Source organism: Dermacentor variabilis, chromosome 5 (genome assembly GCF_050947875.1).
Source record: "Dermacentor variabilis isolate Ectoservices chromosome 5, ASM5094787v1, whole genome shotgun sequence".
Taxonomy (NCBI): Eukaryota; Metazoa; Arthropoda; class Arachnida; order Ixodida; family Ixodidae; genus Dermacentor; species Dermacentor variabilis.
This window is the reverse complement of record NC_134572.1, coordinates 42,170,470-42,183,074: the sequence shown is the minus strand read 5'-3', so window position 1 is coordinate 42,183,074 and position 12,605 is coordinate 42,170,470. Positions and strand designations below refer to the sequence as shown.

Here is a 12,605-nt window from a genome sequence, read left to right as displayed (position 1 = left end):
TAAAGAAGCCATATTGGCAACAAGACGAAAGAAGAGGATAAAGTGGCCTTGTTTCGGAAAGCGTTTCGGTCTACGAAGATCTCTCCTAGCCAAACTCGCTGTTTCTTTCTTCTTTTATCCGTTCTATTTATTTTTTTTTTTCGTATCTATTCGCACTTGCCGCATTAAATTTTACGCAACTCTTCGCGTTCAAAAAAACGGGGCCGCTCCTTCAAAACAGCTTCGCTTCGTTTCCCGCCATGAAAGCAACAGGTTGCTTCCAAAAAATGCGTAAGCGTCGCGCCGGTATCCGCAGGTTCTTTGCGCCACCTCCCCCGCATCCACAGGTAAACGCACCTATACAGAGAAACACACAGGGTGCTCCCAAACATGCTCCCCTCGAGTAGGGCTTGTTCGAAGCGCGGGAAAGAATCAAACTACAAAGTGACAGGGGAAAAGAAATAAAACGAGAGCGTGTATTTCCCAGGGCGAGAAAGGATACGGCGCTCGCGTCCAGGAGGGCAGCGGAGGACGACAGCAATGGCTGCCGCCGTGTCGCCCCGCACTCTCCCTGGCGCGAGATCGCTGGAGCGCAGACACACCGCGCTCGCGCGCGCCAGCGCTCTCAGTTACGCGACCGGCGCCGTGGGCGCTCTCCTATCAGGCTCGTGCGAAGGCGTGGCCCCGAGCGCCGCCGCTCCGCCCCGAGGTCTGCCGCCGACGTCACGCATTGGCAGGCCGCGGTACTCACGCAACTGGTCTACCGGCTGCTCGTGCCAACATGGACGAGGGCAACTCGGAACCGCAGACGAAAAAAAGACGACGCCTGGAACCGCCGCAGACGACACCGGTCGCCGTTGCGCCCGATGGCCAGGTGAGGGACACCAGCGGTTCTTGGGACGCCCGGCGAGGCATCCTCGCCTTTTCGTTGTCCTCTTCCACGGCACGCGCTAAGCCTAACCGATGCATCGCGAAACCCGGGCTCAAGCCCCGGGCGATTCCGCAGCTCCGCCAGATTACATCTACGATGCACGTAATCGGAGATTAGAGCCGATGCGTGCTGACGTAATGGGCAGGGAAAACCCCGGCTTAAGCGTTCTTTGAGAACTAACAAGAGTACGCCCGAAGCATCGAAGAGTGACGAGCGGCCCGAATCCGAAAACGCGCGCGCATCCATAACAACCCGGGATTCCGGCAACGATTTCATAGTTGAGTAGTCTCAACGCGATTGCTTGCGTATTGCATGATGTACAACTGAAAGCTCGATTTAAAGATATTTTTGCATGACGAAAGGGCCCATGGTGCCCGAGCCACGTGAGCTGAGGGGCGAAAGCGGTAAGCTCTGGCTTGTGGAGACTGCTCTGTCACAGCGGAAGCGCGAGTAAGCCTAAAACGACGAAGCCTATGAACACATCGTACTCAACGAAATATCGCGCCGGTGTTTTCATCATATATCCATCTCGCACTCTCTGGGGGCAACATCAATTCGCTGGAATGCGATCGGTAATTAACGCCTGGTCGCCACTGTATATGTGTTGTTTTGACACCGCTTGCCATGGAATAACAGCGCTTGGCTCAAAAGGCCGGGTGTGAGGACACGAGGTTTGTTGTTCCCTCTCTGTCAAGAAAGCCGCTGCCGCCAAGCGTCTGCATGCGAGCCGCCATGTGGCCTGAACGAGTGTTTGTCTATGTGTGTGCTTGCCGTTACGCCCACTTTTTGACGCGTCCGTCGGTGTGTACGCTTACACGTGTGCGGCGTTCCAGATGCCGAACAATGACCATATCACTCTTACTCGTCACTTTGTTGGTTGCGGACGTTGCCGGTTCCTCAAATTTACAGACACCCATCCGATCAGTGACCCCTGAACGCCAAACAAGCTGCCTACAAACTAGTGGAGTTGAAATATTCTGGAGACATTATTTGTTTTCAAAGTTCTCTGCACGGAACAAAAGATTTAGAAGTACGCTGCATGCCTATGCGTGAAATAAGTAGGCGTTCGTCGGGGTTGGAGAAGGTGGCTGTCGTGATAAGGGGCATTGGAGATAAACGGTAATGTGATTGATTCTGGTAGATTACTCCTGTTGGACTGTGTGTGTTTGCGCTGTGTGCGTTTACTCTCTTCCGCTTTGTCTTTCACGCGATGTTCCTATAGTCAAGATCCACCAACAAGCCCGACTTTCCACCTCATTTTTGGATCGGAAAAGAAGACTTAATCGCAGTGCAAATGAATTTTAAACATCAAGAATTTTGCACCCAAGTCACGCCGACGCCTTCACTTTGTGACTTCACATTTTTACTTTATTTTCGTGAATTTCGATCTCTTTTATAACAGAAAAGTTTTCAAAAAAAGTTGCCAGGTTGAGTTTTTGTGCATTTTCGAAGGCAATAACAACTCTTTGTTGACGGTCAGCAACTCACTATATCCGCTAGCCGACATTGTCACAACGTGTAAATTCAAATGGAGCTACTTCGAGATTTCGAAGATTTGCGCCGCCGCCCGTTCTTCGCTTTCACCTCGTGTTATTTTCCTATTCGCTATTCCGAAAACGTCAACGTTGAGCTAACCTAAACATGTCACTTCCTCATCCTTCAAATTTACAGGCTAATTTGAACCTTGGAACGGCATGTGCTCCATCCGAATCAAGCTGATAAACAAACGGATATTACTTCACATCTGGAAACACCGCATTCTTCAGCAATGCTAGAAGCAGATGTGTTTCACGTTTCTAGCAGCTCGAGTTTCGTCGGCAGAGAGCTTCGCTTCATTGTGACTTACAGCACGCAAGGGGTGTGTTAGGTCCACATTCGTAATGAGGCCACCAATCGCGCATTTCGGGCTCTTGAACGACAGAGATATCAATGTAGGGACGGACATATGATTCTGCTGCTGTGACAGCACCTACCTTCTCTTGTGGCTACTTGTGCCAAAACACACCGTTCTTTGCTTACCGCGTCGTGAGTTCAAAATGCTCGCCTTTTTTGCACGCTCACGCATGCGCGCGTTGACTGACATTACTGCTATACAACTACTAGAATTGTATTTACGTGGCCAAGCTATAGCATTCTCAAAGCCTGTTAGTCCTAAATTCAGTTATGCTAAAGCGTGGATGAGTCTCATGTTTTCTTGCTGCTTGTGTGCGCACTCGCCGCGTTCATCCGTGTTCTCTTGATGGCACCTGTAAGGCTTCTAGACATTGGGCTCGAAAAGACATGATTCACCTGGATCGCATTCCGCTAGATCCCAACTCAATTTGTAGAATGACCCTGCAAATACATCGTTAACTTATCTACGCAGCTATGCCGGTGTCCGATATACTATTTGATCGACGCTCCTCTCTATGCAAGTAGCGGTGGAGAATTGCTGGGCAGCCAAGAGGTACCTGTTTACGTGGTGGATCAGTACAGGGCAGCCTTGGATACCGGTTTGGGGTCTCCATGTTCACTAAATTGCTGCACGACCTCTGATATAACTGTAAGCGCCGAATACACTAGATATTATTTCCATCTGCGCGCCATGTTCGGATCTGTTTGTTAAAAACTTTAACGAAAGTTAGCAGAAAATGGACTACACCGAGGGAAATAGAAATTTTAATTCAGCGCATTGACTGAATTGATTTATTTATTTGATAATATTGGAAATTGGTGTCAACTTTAGCCGTTGGCTTTTTCAGATTTCATTTAGTTCACATACTGTCTATACTATACTAGATTATAGCTGGAGGGGCATGTACAAGAATAGTGTTTAAAATATTAAATACTATAGTTTATACATTAGTTACAGCACAAGAGAACGAGAATGGGCCATAATGAATAAAAAATGTTCACGTTAAAAGGAAGGTTAAAATGCAATGAAGCATAACATCAGAAGCCGCAAAAAACATAAAAAATAAAATAATGAAATAAAGTTATATAAGGCACAAGCATTCATCATATCTAATTAACTTGAAAGAGCGTAGGTTAGGGCGTGTTGGCATTCCATAACTGAGGTTTTTTAGCGCACGAAAAGGGACGAAAGACAGTGGCAAGACGCGGACACAGCGCTAACTTCCAACAATTGTTTTATTCCCTTTTCGTGCGCTAAAAAACCTCAGTTATACTAATTAACTTGCACACTATTCGTTGTCTACATCATTTCGAACTGCTATCAAAAATTGATCAAAAGACGTCAGATAGTAATAGAAGGATCCAAGTTGTTATATTCCTAAGTAACAAGAGGGAAAAAAGGATTTCTAGAACATTCAGTTTAAAAAGAGTATTCTGTAAGCATTTGGGCGTGTTTGTGTCTAGTTGGTCTTGTTTTAGATTTGGAGACATATTTTAACGCGTAAATGTTTATCTGGTGGTTTATTATTTGGTACATAAGCTCTAAGCTAGTAATTTTCGCTCGGCACTAAAGTGGCGAAATTCCTGCAGTATTTTAAAAGCTGTTCTGGATAAATCAAAGTGCCTGTATTTATCATAAATTACCCTAACCGTCTTTCTCTGTATTATCTCTAGTTTGTATCTTGTTTAGTATACAGGTTATACAGCATTGCCACATTCCAATCTTTATCTCGCATACTATAAGGAGAATAAAGAGGAGGAGGAGGAGGAAAAGAAGGAAGGAAAGGTAGGGAGGTCAACCAGACGCACGTCCTGTTTGCTACCCTACACGGTGAAGGGGTTTAAGGGATGAAAAGAGAGAAAGGAAAGAAAGGGAGAAGATACTCTCAGTGTCAGGAGGTGCAAAGCGCAACTGAATTTGATGGCCAAATGAGTAAATATAATGTCGCCAGGAAATATGTTCCTCTCTGTTGATGATTAGAGATGTGCAGTGATTAACAAGTTACTTTAACGCTTGATAACTGCATTTATTGAGAGCGAGAGAGAGAGAGAGAGAGAGTATTTTGACTCGGATGCATGTGGAAAGAAAGGTTGCTTCATTGCGGTTTTATGGTTTCACGTGTCCGGCAGTAAAGAGTGCCTTGCGTGTGCCTTCGCAGGTTTTTAACCCCCATAACGCTCATTTTTCAAGCAAAACAAATGTCGGCGGTTTCGTGAGGAAAGAATACTATAGTATTTGCTGATAGTCGTTATGACAATCCATACTCATCTTTCTTATTTCTCATTGCTTTAATAAGCAACACGCACGCCAGTAAATCCTGTAAACAAAATTCACGTAGCTGGAGTTCTTAAAAAGCACACAGAAGACGCGCACTGGCGGAAGGTCAGCCAACTTTGTTTCGGAAGTCTTGGTCACGATGAAGACGAAGACAAGTTCTGCTGTCCAAAATTTGGCAGTGGGCGAACACTGAACTCTTGTATACCACTAGTTGCATAAATGCTTATCCGGACAAGAGAGAGAGAGAGAGGCGTTACAATAAACAACATAATCAACAACAACAAGAATAAACAACAACAGCTGTAGCAAGAACAACAGCTATAGCCCAGAAAACATAGATGGCGGGAAATTTTGGAAAAGAGGCGTGGCGAGAACATCTCCACATTGCGATAAGCGCGTTTCTTTGTTACATTTAAATGATTCATTATTGCTGACATTTTAAAGAGAGAATGTTACCTTTTCATTAGGTAAAAAAAGATCTGCATTCCAGAGTGGTGACGAGAGCTAAAGCCACTATTTTTCACGTATCTGTACAGGTAGTTGGCAGAAGGAAAGCCACCGCCAACATCCAACATGGGAGTCCTAACCGCGCAGTGTCGCCGCCTTCAGTGCAGCCGTCTCAGGGAGTCACCGAAATCGTTATGCATCACCAAGCGACGCAGGACATGGACGACGACGAGCCCGTTCAGGTCAAATACGAGGTCGTCGAAGAAGTCGTGGCTTACGAAACGTGTCCGGCTACCATCATGGCCGCACATGCCGCCGACGAAGATCAGGTGGACAACGACGCCTCCGATAACGTTGCACATTCGCCCACGCTGGTACCGGCCATAATCTCGGTCGCTGCGGTCGAAGATGAGGACGCTGCCACAACGCCCAGTGGCTCACCCGAGCTGGCCGAGCTGCGCGTCGAGTGGCCGGTGTCTCCGTCGCAGGCGGCCGTTGTGGTCGGCGGTCCGCACCAGGAAGGCCTGCAGGAGATGTATGTGCTCGACCCGCTGGCGCAACCGACCCCCGAACAACTCGCCATCGTCGGCGCCGCTGGTCCCGACCACATGCCTTGTGACTACCGCATGATGACGCTCAACCAGGGCTCTCCAGGCCCACACGGCGAGTTCCAAGAACTGCCGCCGTCCCACCACCACGCGCAGGGACAGCCGTACCTGCTCACCTCTCCCGGCGGCAGCTACTCGGTGCGAATCCTCTCGGACGATGGCCAGCCACTGCCGCAGACTCAGCAGCAGCACTTGAAGCTCGTCAAAGGCAGTGCCAGCCGCGGAGCAGTCGTGGTCGACGGCGGCAGCGGCGCCGGTGAAGTGGTGCACGGCGAGGTGTTCGTCCCGTCGGGTGTGGACATTGTGCCGAGGACGACCGCGTACGGACACCACGCCGGTGTGCTCGCAACGGCGGCGCCGGTCACCACGGTGCTCCCACCGACCGCCGCCGCCGCCACTGGAGCTGCGTTTCTTTCCAGGGACGTCAGCTACGTGCTGCCACAACAGCAGCCGCAGCAGCATCACCAGCGCCAGCAGACGCAGGCGACGGCGCACCAGCCAACGCAACAGCAACCGCAAGCGTCCCAGACGCAGCCGCAACAGACTCACCAGTCCAGAAGCTCCAGGAGCAGTGGCCGGACGAGGGACAGAAGTGAGTCTGTATGCTATGTTTACCACGCGGCCTCATTTTCTGGGCTAAGGCGTGTTGCAAAATAATTCGATATGATTTGGTGTAACATTCTTTATTTGAGTCTCACTAAGGCCGCCAGGACTTGACCTGTCGTGTCTGCAGATATCCTTTGTGATGAAATCTAACCACCTTGCAGCTGGCGACCATCCATGCTTAACAGAAGGTCTGACTGACTTACTTGTAGGTCTTTCTGGCGTAAGCGACAAGTTTGACCAAAGAGCGCCACGACTAGTCCAAATACTTTGCAGTGTTAGAAAACAATCCAGTGTAAAATATATTGCAAATACTTGCGGAAGAAATGTGTGGAGAAGCTTTACTAAAGTAATGCTGCAAAAGGTAGCGGTAGACCTGTATATCATACAGGTAGACCTGTAGGTATAATCAGTGCAAGATGTTTGTGCGAAAGCGTTCGGTAAAAAACATCGGTGTATAGTGACGTACCAAAAGACTGGTGCATAATGTTTAGTTGAATATAGGATAATGAGTTAGGGGGCACACAGTCGGAAAAGCAACGCTGTAGTACAGCGTCAGTCTATGACTCCTGCCTCAGCAAGGCCGAGAGATTGTCGACATTCCAGGTCACCCTTTCCCAACGTCCACATTCAACATGGAGTGTGAATCTGCAGGGTGGCTCTTCTATAATCTGTTCGTTCCGTTATACCACGCCTGCGTAACGAAAGGTCTAATCCGTATAAGGTAGTATGAACGCCAACAGTAACTGTAACTGGTTATATCCACCCGCTGCATCAACAAGTGGAATCTCTGCAACATCAGCTTCGCTGCAACCCCTAAAAGAATGCAGTGACGACATGAATACTAAGTAGGAATAAGTCGGAGTATTTGTTAAAGAAACAAACGGCGTTCCCAGTTTCTTTTAGTTTTTTTTTTATACATAACGTTAGCCTGGTTGTTTTATGAAATTCTACAGAGCTGTGATGAAACAAACGGCTTTCCCGGTTTGTTTTTTTATACATAACGTTAGCCTGGGTGTTTTATGAAATTCTACAGTGATGCGAAGAAACAAACGGCTTACCTGATTTCTTTTGTTTTTTATACATAACGTTAGCCTGGGTGTTTTATGAGATTCTGCAGAGCTGTGCGGATACCAAGCTCGTGTTTCCAAACCAAGATTCCAGCTACTCTTTGAACCCTTAATTCAATTACCACGAACAGTATTTATGAGCACCCAACTCCTGGATACGTTATGACTCCCTCATGGCACTGAGACGAAGATATCGAGGTCAACGAAACTTTTCAAGGACCGGTTTGCTACATCGAAAAGAGGCAAGAGGGGCAAGGGAATAGAGGATGGAGAGGGGGAATAAGAGAATTCGACTGCGCCCAGGAGAAAATGGGGTAAAGCCGATAGGCCATGACCCTTCTGTCGCATTTTGAAGTGTACACTTCCATGAAAACCTGTCATGATCTATCAAAATCCTGACTTAAGTGTTGATACTTATAACCCTGCCATAACTTCAGAAAAATATTTCACGAACACCTATTATACAAAAACGCTCATATGAATCAGACCACCTGTACATCCAATGCTATTCACAGCGTGTTTGCAGGAGGTAATCAGAAACCCGGACTGGGAAGAATTGGGGATAAGAGTTGATGGAGAATACCTCAGTAAGTTGTGATTCGCTGATGAAATTGCTTTGTTTAGTAACTCAGGGGACCAATTGCAATGTATGCTTATTGACCTGGACAGGCAAAGCAGGAGGGTGGGTCTAAAAATTAATCTCACGAAAACTAAAGTAATGTTTAACAATCTCGGAAGAGAACAGCAGTTTACGATAGGTAGCGAGGCACTGGAAGTGGTAAGGGAATACATCTACTTAGGTAGATGTATTCGGTAGGTAGGTATTCGGAGGTAGTGACCGCGGATCCGGATCATGAGACTGAAATAATCAGAAGAATAAGAATGGGCTGGGGTGCGTTTGGCAGACGTTCTCAGATCATGAACAGCTCGTTGAAATTATCCCTCAAGAGAAAAGTGTATAGCAGCTGCGTCTTACCAGCACTCGCCTACGGGGCAGAAACCTGGAGGCTTACGAAAAGGGTTCTACTTAAATTGAGGACGACGCAACGAGTTATGGAAAGAAGAATGATGGGTGTAGCGTTAAGGGATAAGAAAAGAGCAGATTGGGTGAGGGAACAAACGGGAGTTAATGACATCTTAGTTGAAATCAAGAAAAAGAAATGGGCATGGGCAGGGCATGTAATGAGGAGGGAAGATAATCGATGGTCATTAAGGGTTACGGAGTGGATTCCAAGGGAAGGGAAGCGTAGCAGGGGGCGGCAGAAAGTTAGGTGGGCGGATGAGATTAAGAAGTTTGCAGGCATGGCATGGCCACAATTAGTACATGACCGGGGTTGTTGGAGAAGTATGGGAGAGGCCTTTGCCCTGCAGTGGGTGTAACCAGGCTGATTATGATGATGATGATGATGATGATGATGATGATGATGATGATGATGATGATGATGATGATGATGATGATGATGATGATGATGATGATGATGATGATGATGATGATGATGATGATGATGATAACGTGTGACGTAATGACAGAAAGTTTCTGACGTTATGGATACTAGGATGCAAACTTGGCTTTACATCCATTGTGAGAATGGCTGCTCATTATTCGAAATATATTCCAAAAGTATATGATATTCGATTCGATTCTCTTCTGGCACTCAATATTCTATTCGTATTCGATTTGGTCTCAAAAATTATCATTCGCGCACCTCTATAGACTTGTGCTTTGAAAGAAGTCATTATGTATACATGGAGTTTTATCGCCAGTTATAAAGAAGTTGTCGCGTAAATATCGACATGTCTTACATTGCCAGTTACGCAAAGTTTCACTCATGTCACTGATTAGTGGAGGGACACCTCATGATCAAGATTTATTAACTTTACACTCAGCTATTATTGGAGGGGGAGAGGGGGTCTGCTAATGAATGGGCTAGATAATGCCCTCAAATGTAGGGCTTTGATATAAGATATGCACGTTCTGTAACTACGCTGAAATATTTAGAGTGCAGTAAAAAAATGTTACAGTAACTGAAGCTGTGTTAGGCAAGCCTCTATGGAACGCCGTTCGGTAGTGGGGCTTTTGTTTTTTTACATGTTCTGGGATGTTATAGTTTGTTTCTATCTCTTAGCTTCGAAAGCTTACGTAAATGAATGGAATTGAATATTTAGAATTTGCGTATTTCGGAATAACGGTAGTTGTTCAAGCATTTAATGAATACATAAGCGTGAATTTATTGTAAAAAATAACTATGGTAACGTGTGGCTCTGGGGAAAAGCTTTATTCAAGGAGTATACCATTTTTTACTGCCATATCTAGAATAGACGCACAGATCGTTTCAAGCTGAGTGCACGAAACACAGTTCGAGCTGTACACACTATACCATTGAGGGTGGCATAACGTGTAGTGAAAGCAACCTTGAGCCAAATTGCATGGCTTCTCAGCGTGCACGGATGGTAAATTCGGTCCAAAATCTTGGTCAATCCTTCGAAAGTGAATGCGCCTGCAATCGGACACAGAATGGTAGAATGCGGAAGCATCGCGCATGGCGCAAAGAAGCAGGGAATTGTCATCTGGTCTTCCAAATAGTGCAGGATTGCAGCGCCCATTGATGGAGGTACTTCCCCTGAGGCAGTGCTGGTTTTGAATCAGAAAACAAAGCTCTGACGACGCTTCCCGTGGCCTGAGGCGGACAACCCACGTTTTGTGGTTGGGACTAAAAAACAATCAATTTTCAGGCACACATGGTTCGATGCATGCTTCCTTAGAAGCACGTGATGTAGACATTCTAGACACACTTAGTGATGGTTCTCGAAGTTGCTTTGCGATTACTTGAACAGGAAGGTGCAGCAGTAACTTGACGGTACCCGCCGTGGTTGCTCAGTGGCTATGGTGTAAGGCTGCTGAGCACGAGGTCGCGGGATCGAATCCAGGCCACGGCGGCCGCATTTCAATGTGGGCGAAATGCTAAAACACCCGTGTACTTAGATTTAGGTGCACGTTAAAGAACCTGGGGGGGGGGGGGGAGGTAGTCAAAATTTCCGGAGTCCCCCACTACGGCGTGCCTCATAATCAGAAAGTGGTTTCGGCACGTAAAACCCCGTAATTTAAATTTTAACTTTGACGGTGTCCACTCTGGTGAACTAATATAACTAGGACTTGGTGGGGTATATCTGGTAATAAGAAGTTCAAAATGAGAAATCCGGCATATGCTCACGTAAGGGCGCCACTTTCTTTTTCGCGATCTTTACAAGGTGCGGCTTCATATACGGAGGCATCCGGGCCATTTCAACCCAATGTTTTCGGCTGTGCGTAATCCCCGTGATCACCTTGTACCAAAAAGGTGAACGCAGTTGTTTTTTACAATCCATTTCTTTGTTCTTGCATAAACAGCGCATTTTCTCAACAACGCGTTGAATTTATTCGCCTGCTTACTTGAAGAATGCAAGGTGGGCAAGAAAAGCTCTGTGAGTCATCTCCAGCGCTGCCGAACGCAGCAATGTTATCTGCGGACTGCAGGTTACTGAGACATTCTGTTGCTAAACATACAAGAAAAGACAACCAAATTTGTCCTCCCAACATTATCTTAGGTCCGCGGCGTTTGAGGTGCCGTCTAATTTGTCGACATTGTCCTCCTCGTGACGTCATCGTCGTCACACGGGTCCACGAAGTGTGCGTCGCCGCACCGTCGTCGCTATCAAATATCGTCATCGCTGTCACGTCAGCGTCCTCTGGGCAACTACTGCTGTTCTTGTTGGGACTTAAAGCTTCGTTTTCAATGACACTAAGCAATCGCTTTTGTGTTTGTTGAGGACGACAAGCTATACCCCACCATATCGTTCAGTCAAGCGACCCCATGGAATAACGCATTTCGGGTGTATTTTTGGTGCTGTCCCTTCGCGCTTAATATTTCACGGCGCACGCACGATGCCTGTGCTTTTGTCACTACCGAAATGCGATCGCGTAGCTGACCCTTAAGAAATGTAGATGTAGGTGAAGCCGAAAGTGTATAAGCGTTGCCGCTCAAGAGACAAAGAGAGAGACAGAAGAAAGAGAAAAGGCAGAAAAGTTAACCAGAAGAAAACAATCCGGTTTGCTACCCTACACTGGGGGGAGAAGGGAGTGGGAGGTAAAGAGATAGGAAAGTAGAGAGCGAGAGATGCACAATCACAGCCGGCCACTATCACCGCACAGTGGCACTTGTAGCACTGCAAACGTCAGCTCAGGCACCAGCCACTTGATCTTAAAACTGCAACAGTGCCTTTGCCGCCCTCCGCTGCGATAGCTTGTTGGCTTGCACAAGAAGTGTACGACAAGACTAAGTTGGATGCTTACGTATTTTGTGGCAGATCTGGGGACTATTTCGGAAACGGGGCTTACCTCAATATTTATTACGGTGGGCACCGTTTGACCATTCATCGGCTGTAGTTTCACGATTACTTGTGCGACACATGCAGTCCATAATGAAAATTTTGTGAGCAGGGAACTTTAATTAATTATGTGATTAATGAGTATCGTTGTTCGCGCACACAATGCCCGACGAAAGACAAAGAATCTGCAAAGCAGCATCCTCCCAGCTTGCCTAATGTTTTAGCAACATTTGTGAAAATGAAACCTTCAAAACAGTACACATAACGTAGCAGCGCCAAGGGAGCTACCAAGCTAAAGAAAAGCGTGCACGATCTGCGCTGCATACGAGAGACCCCAAGATATGCAGATGACTCTGTATCGTGCTCGCAGCCATGCGTATGCCTGTTTTGTTTTTGTTTGTTTGTTGTTCTCTTTTTCTTGTGACTCTGTT

At 46.8% G+C, this 12,605-nt stretch overlaps 1 protein-coding gene across 1 annotated transcript in view; it reads left to right on the top strand.

The window, feature by feature from the left end:
* Positions 1-700: 700 nt before the first annotated feature.
* LOC142582474 (uncharacterized) overlaps positions 701-12,605 on the top strand; it is a 35,452-nt gene continuing 23,547 nt past the window's right edge. The window contains exons 1-2 of the mRNA XM_075692237.1: positions 701-853; positions 5,618-6,728. Of these exons, the coding sequence (XP_075548352.1) occupies positions 761-853; positions 5,618-6,728 (1,204 nt within the window). The 5' untranslated portion in view covers positions 701-760. The remainder of the gene's footprint in view (positions 854-5,617; positions 6,729-12,605) is intronic.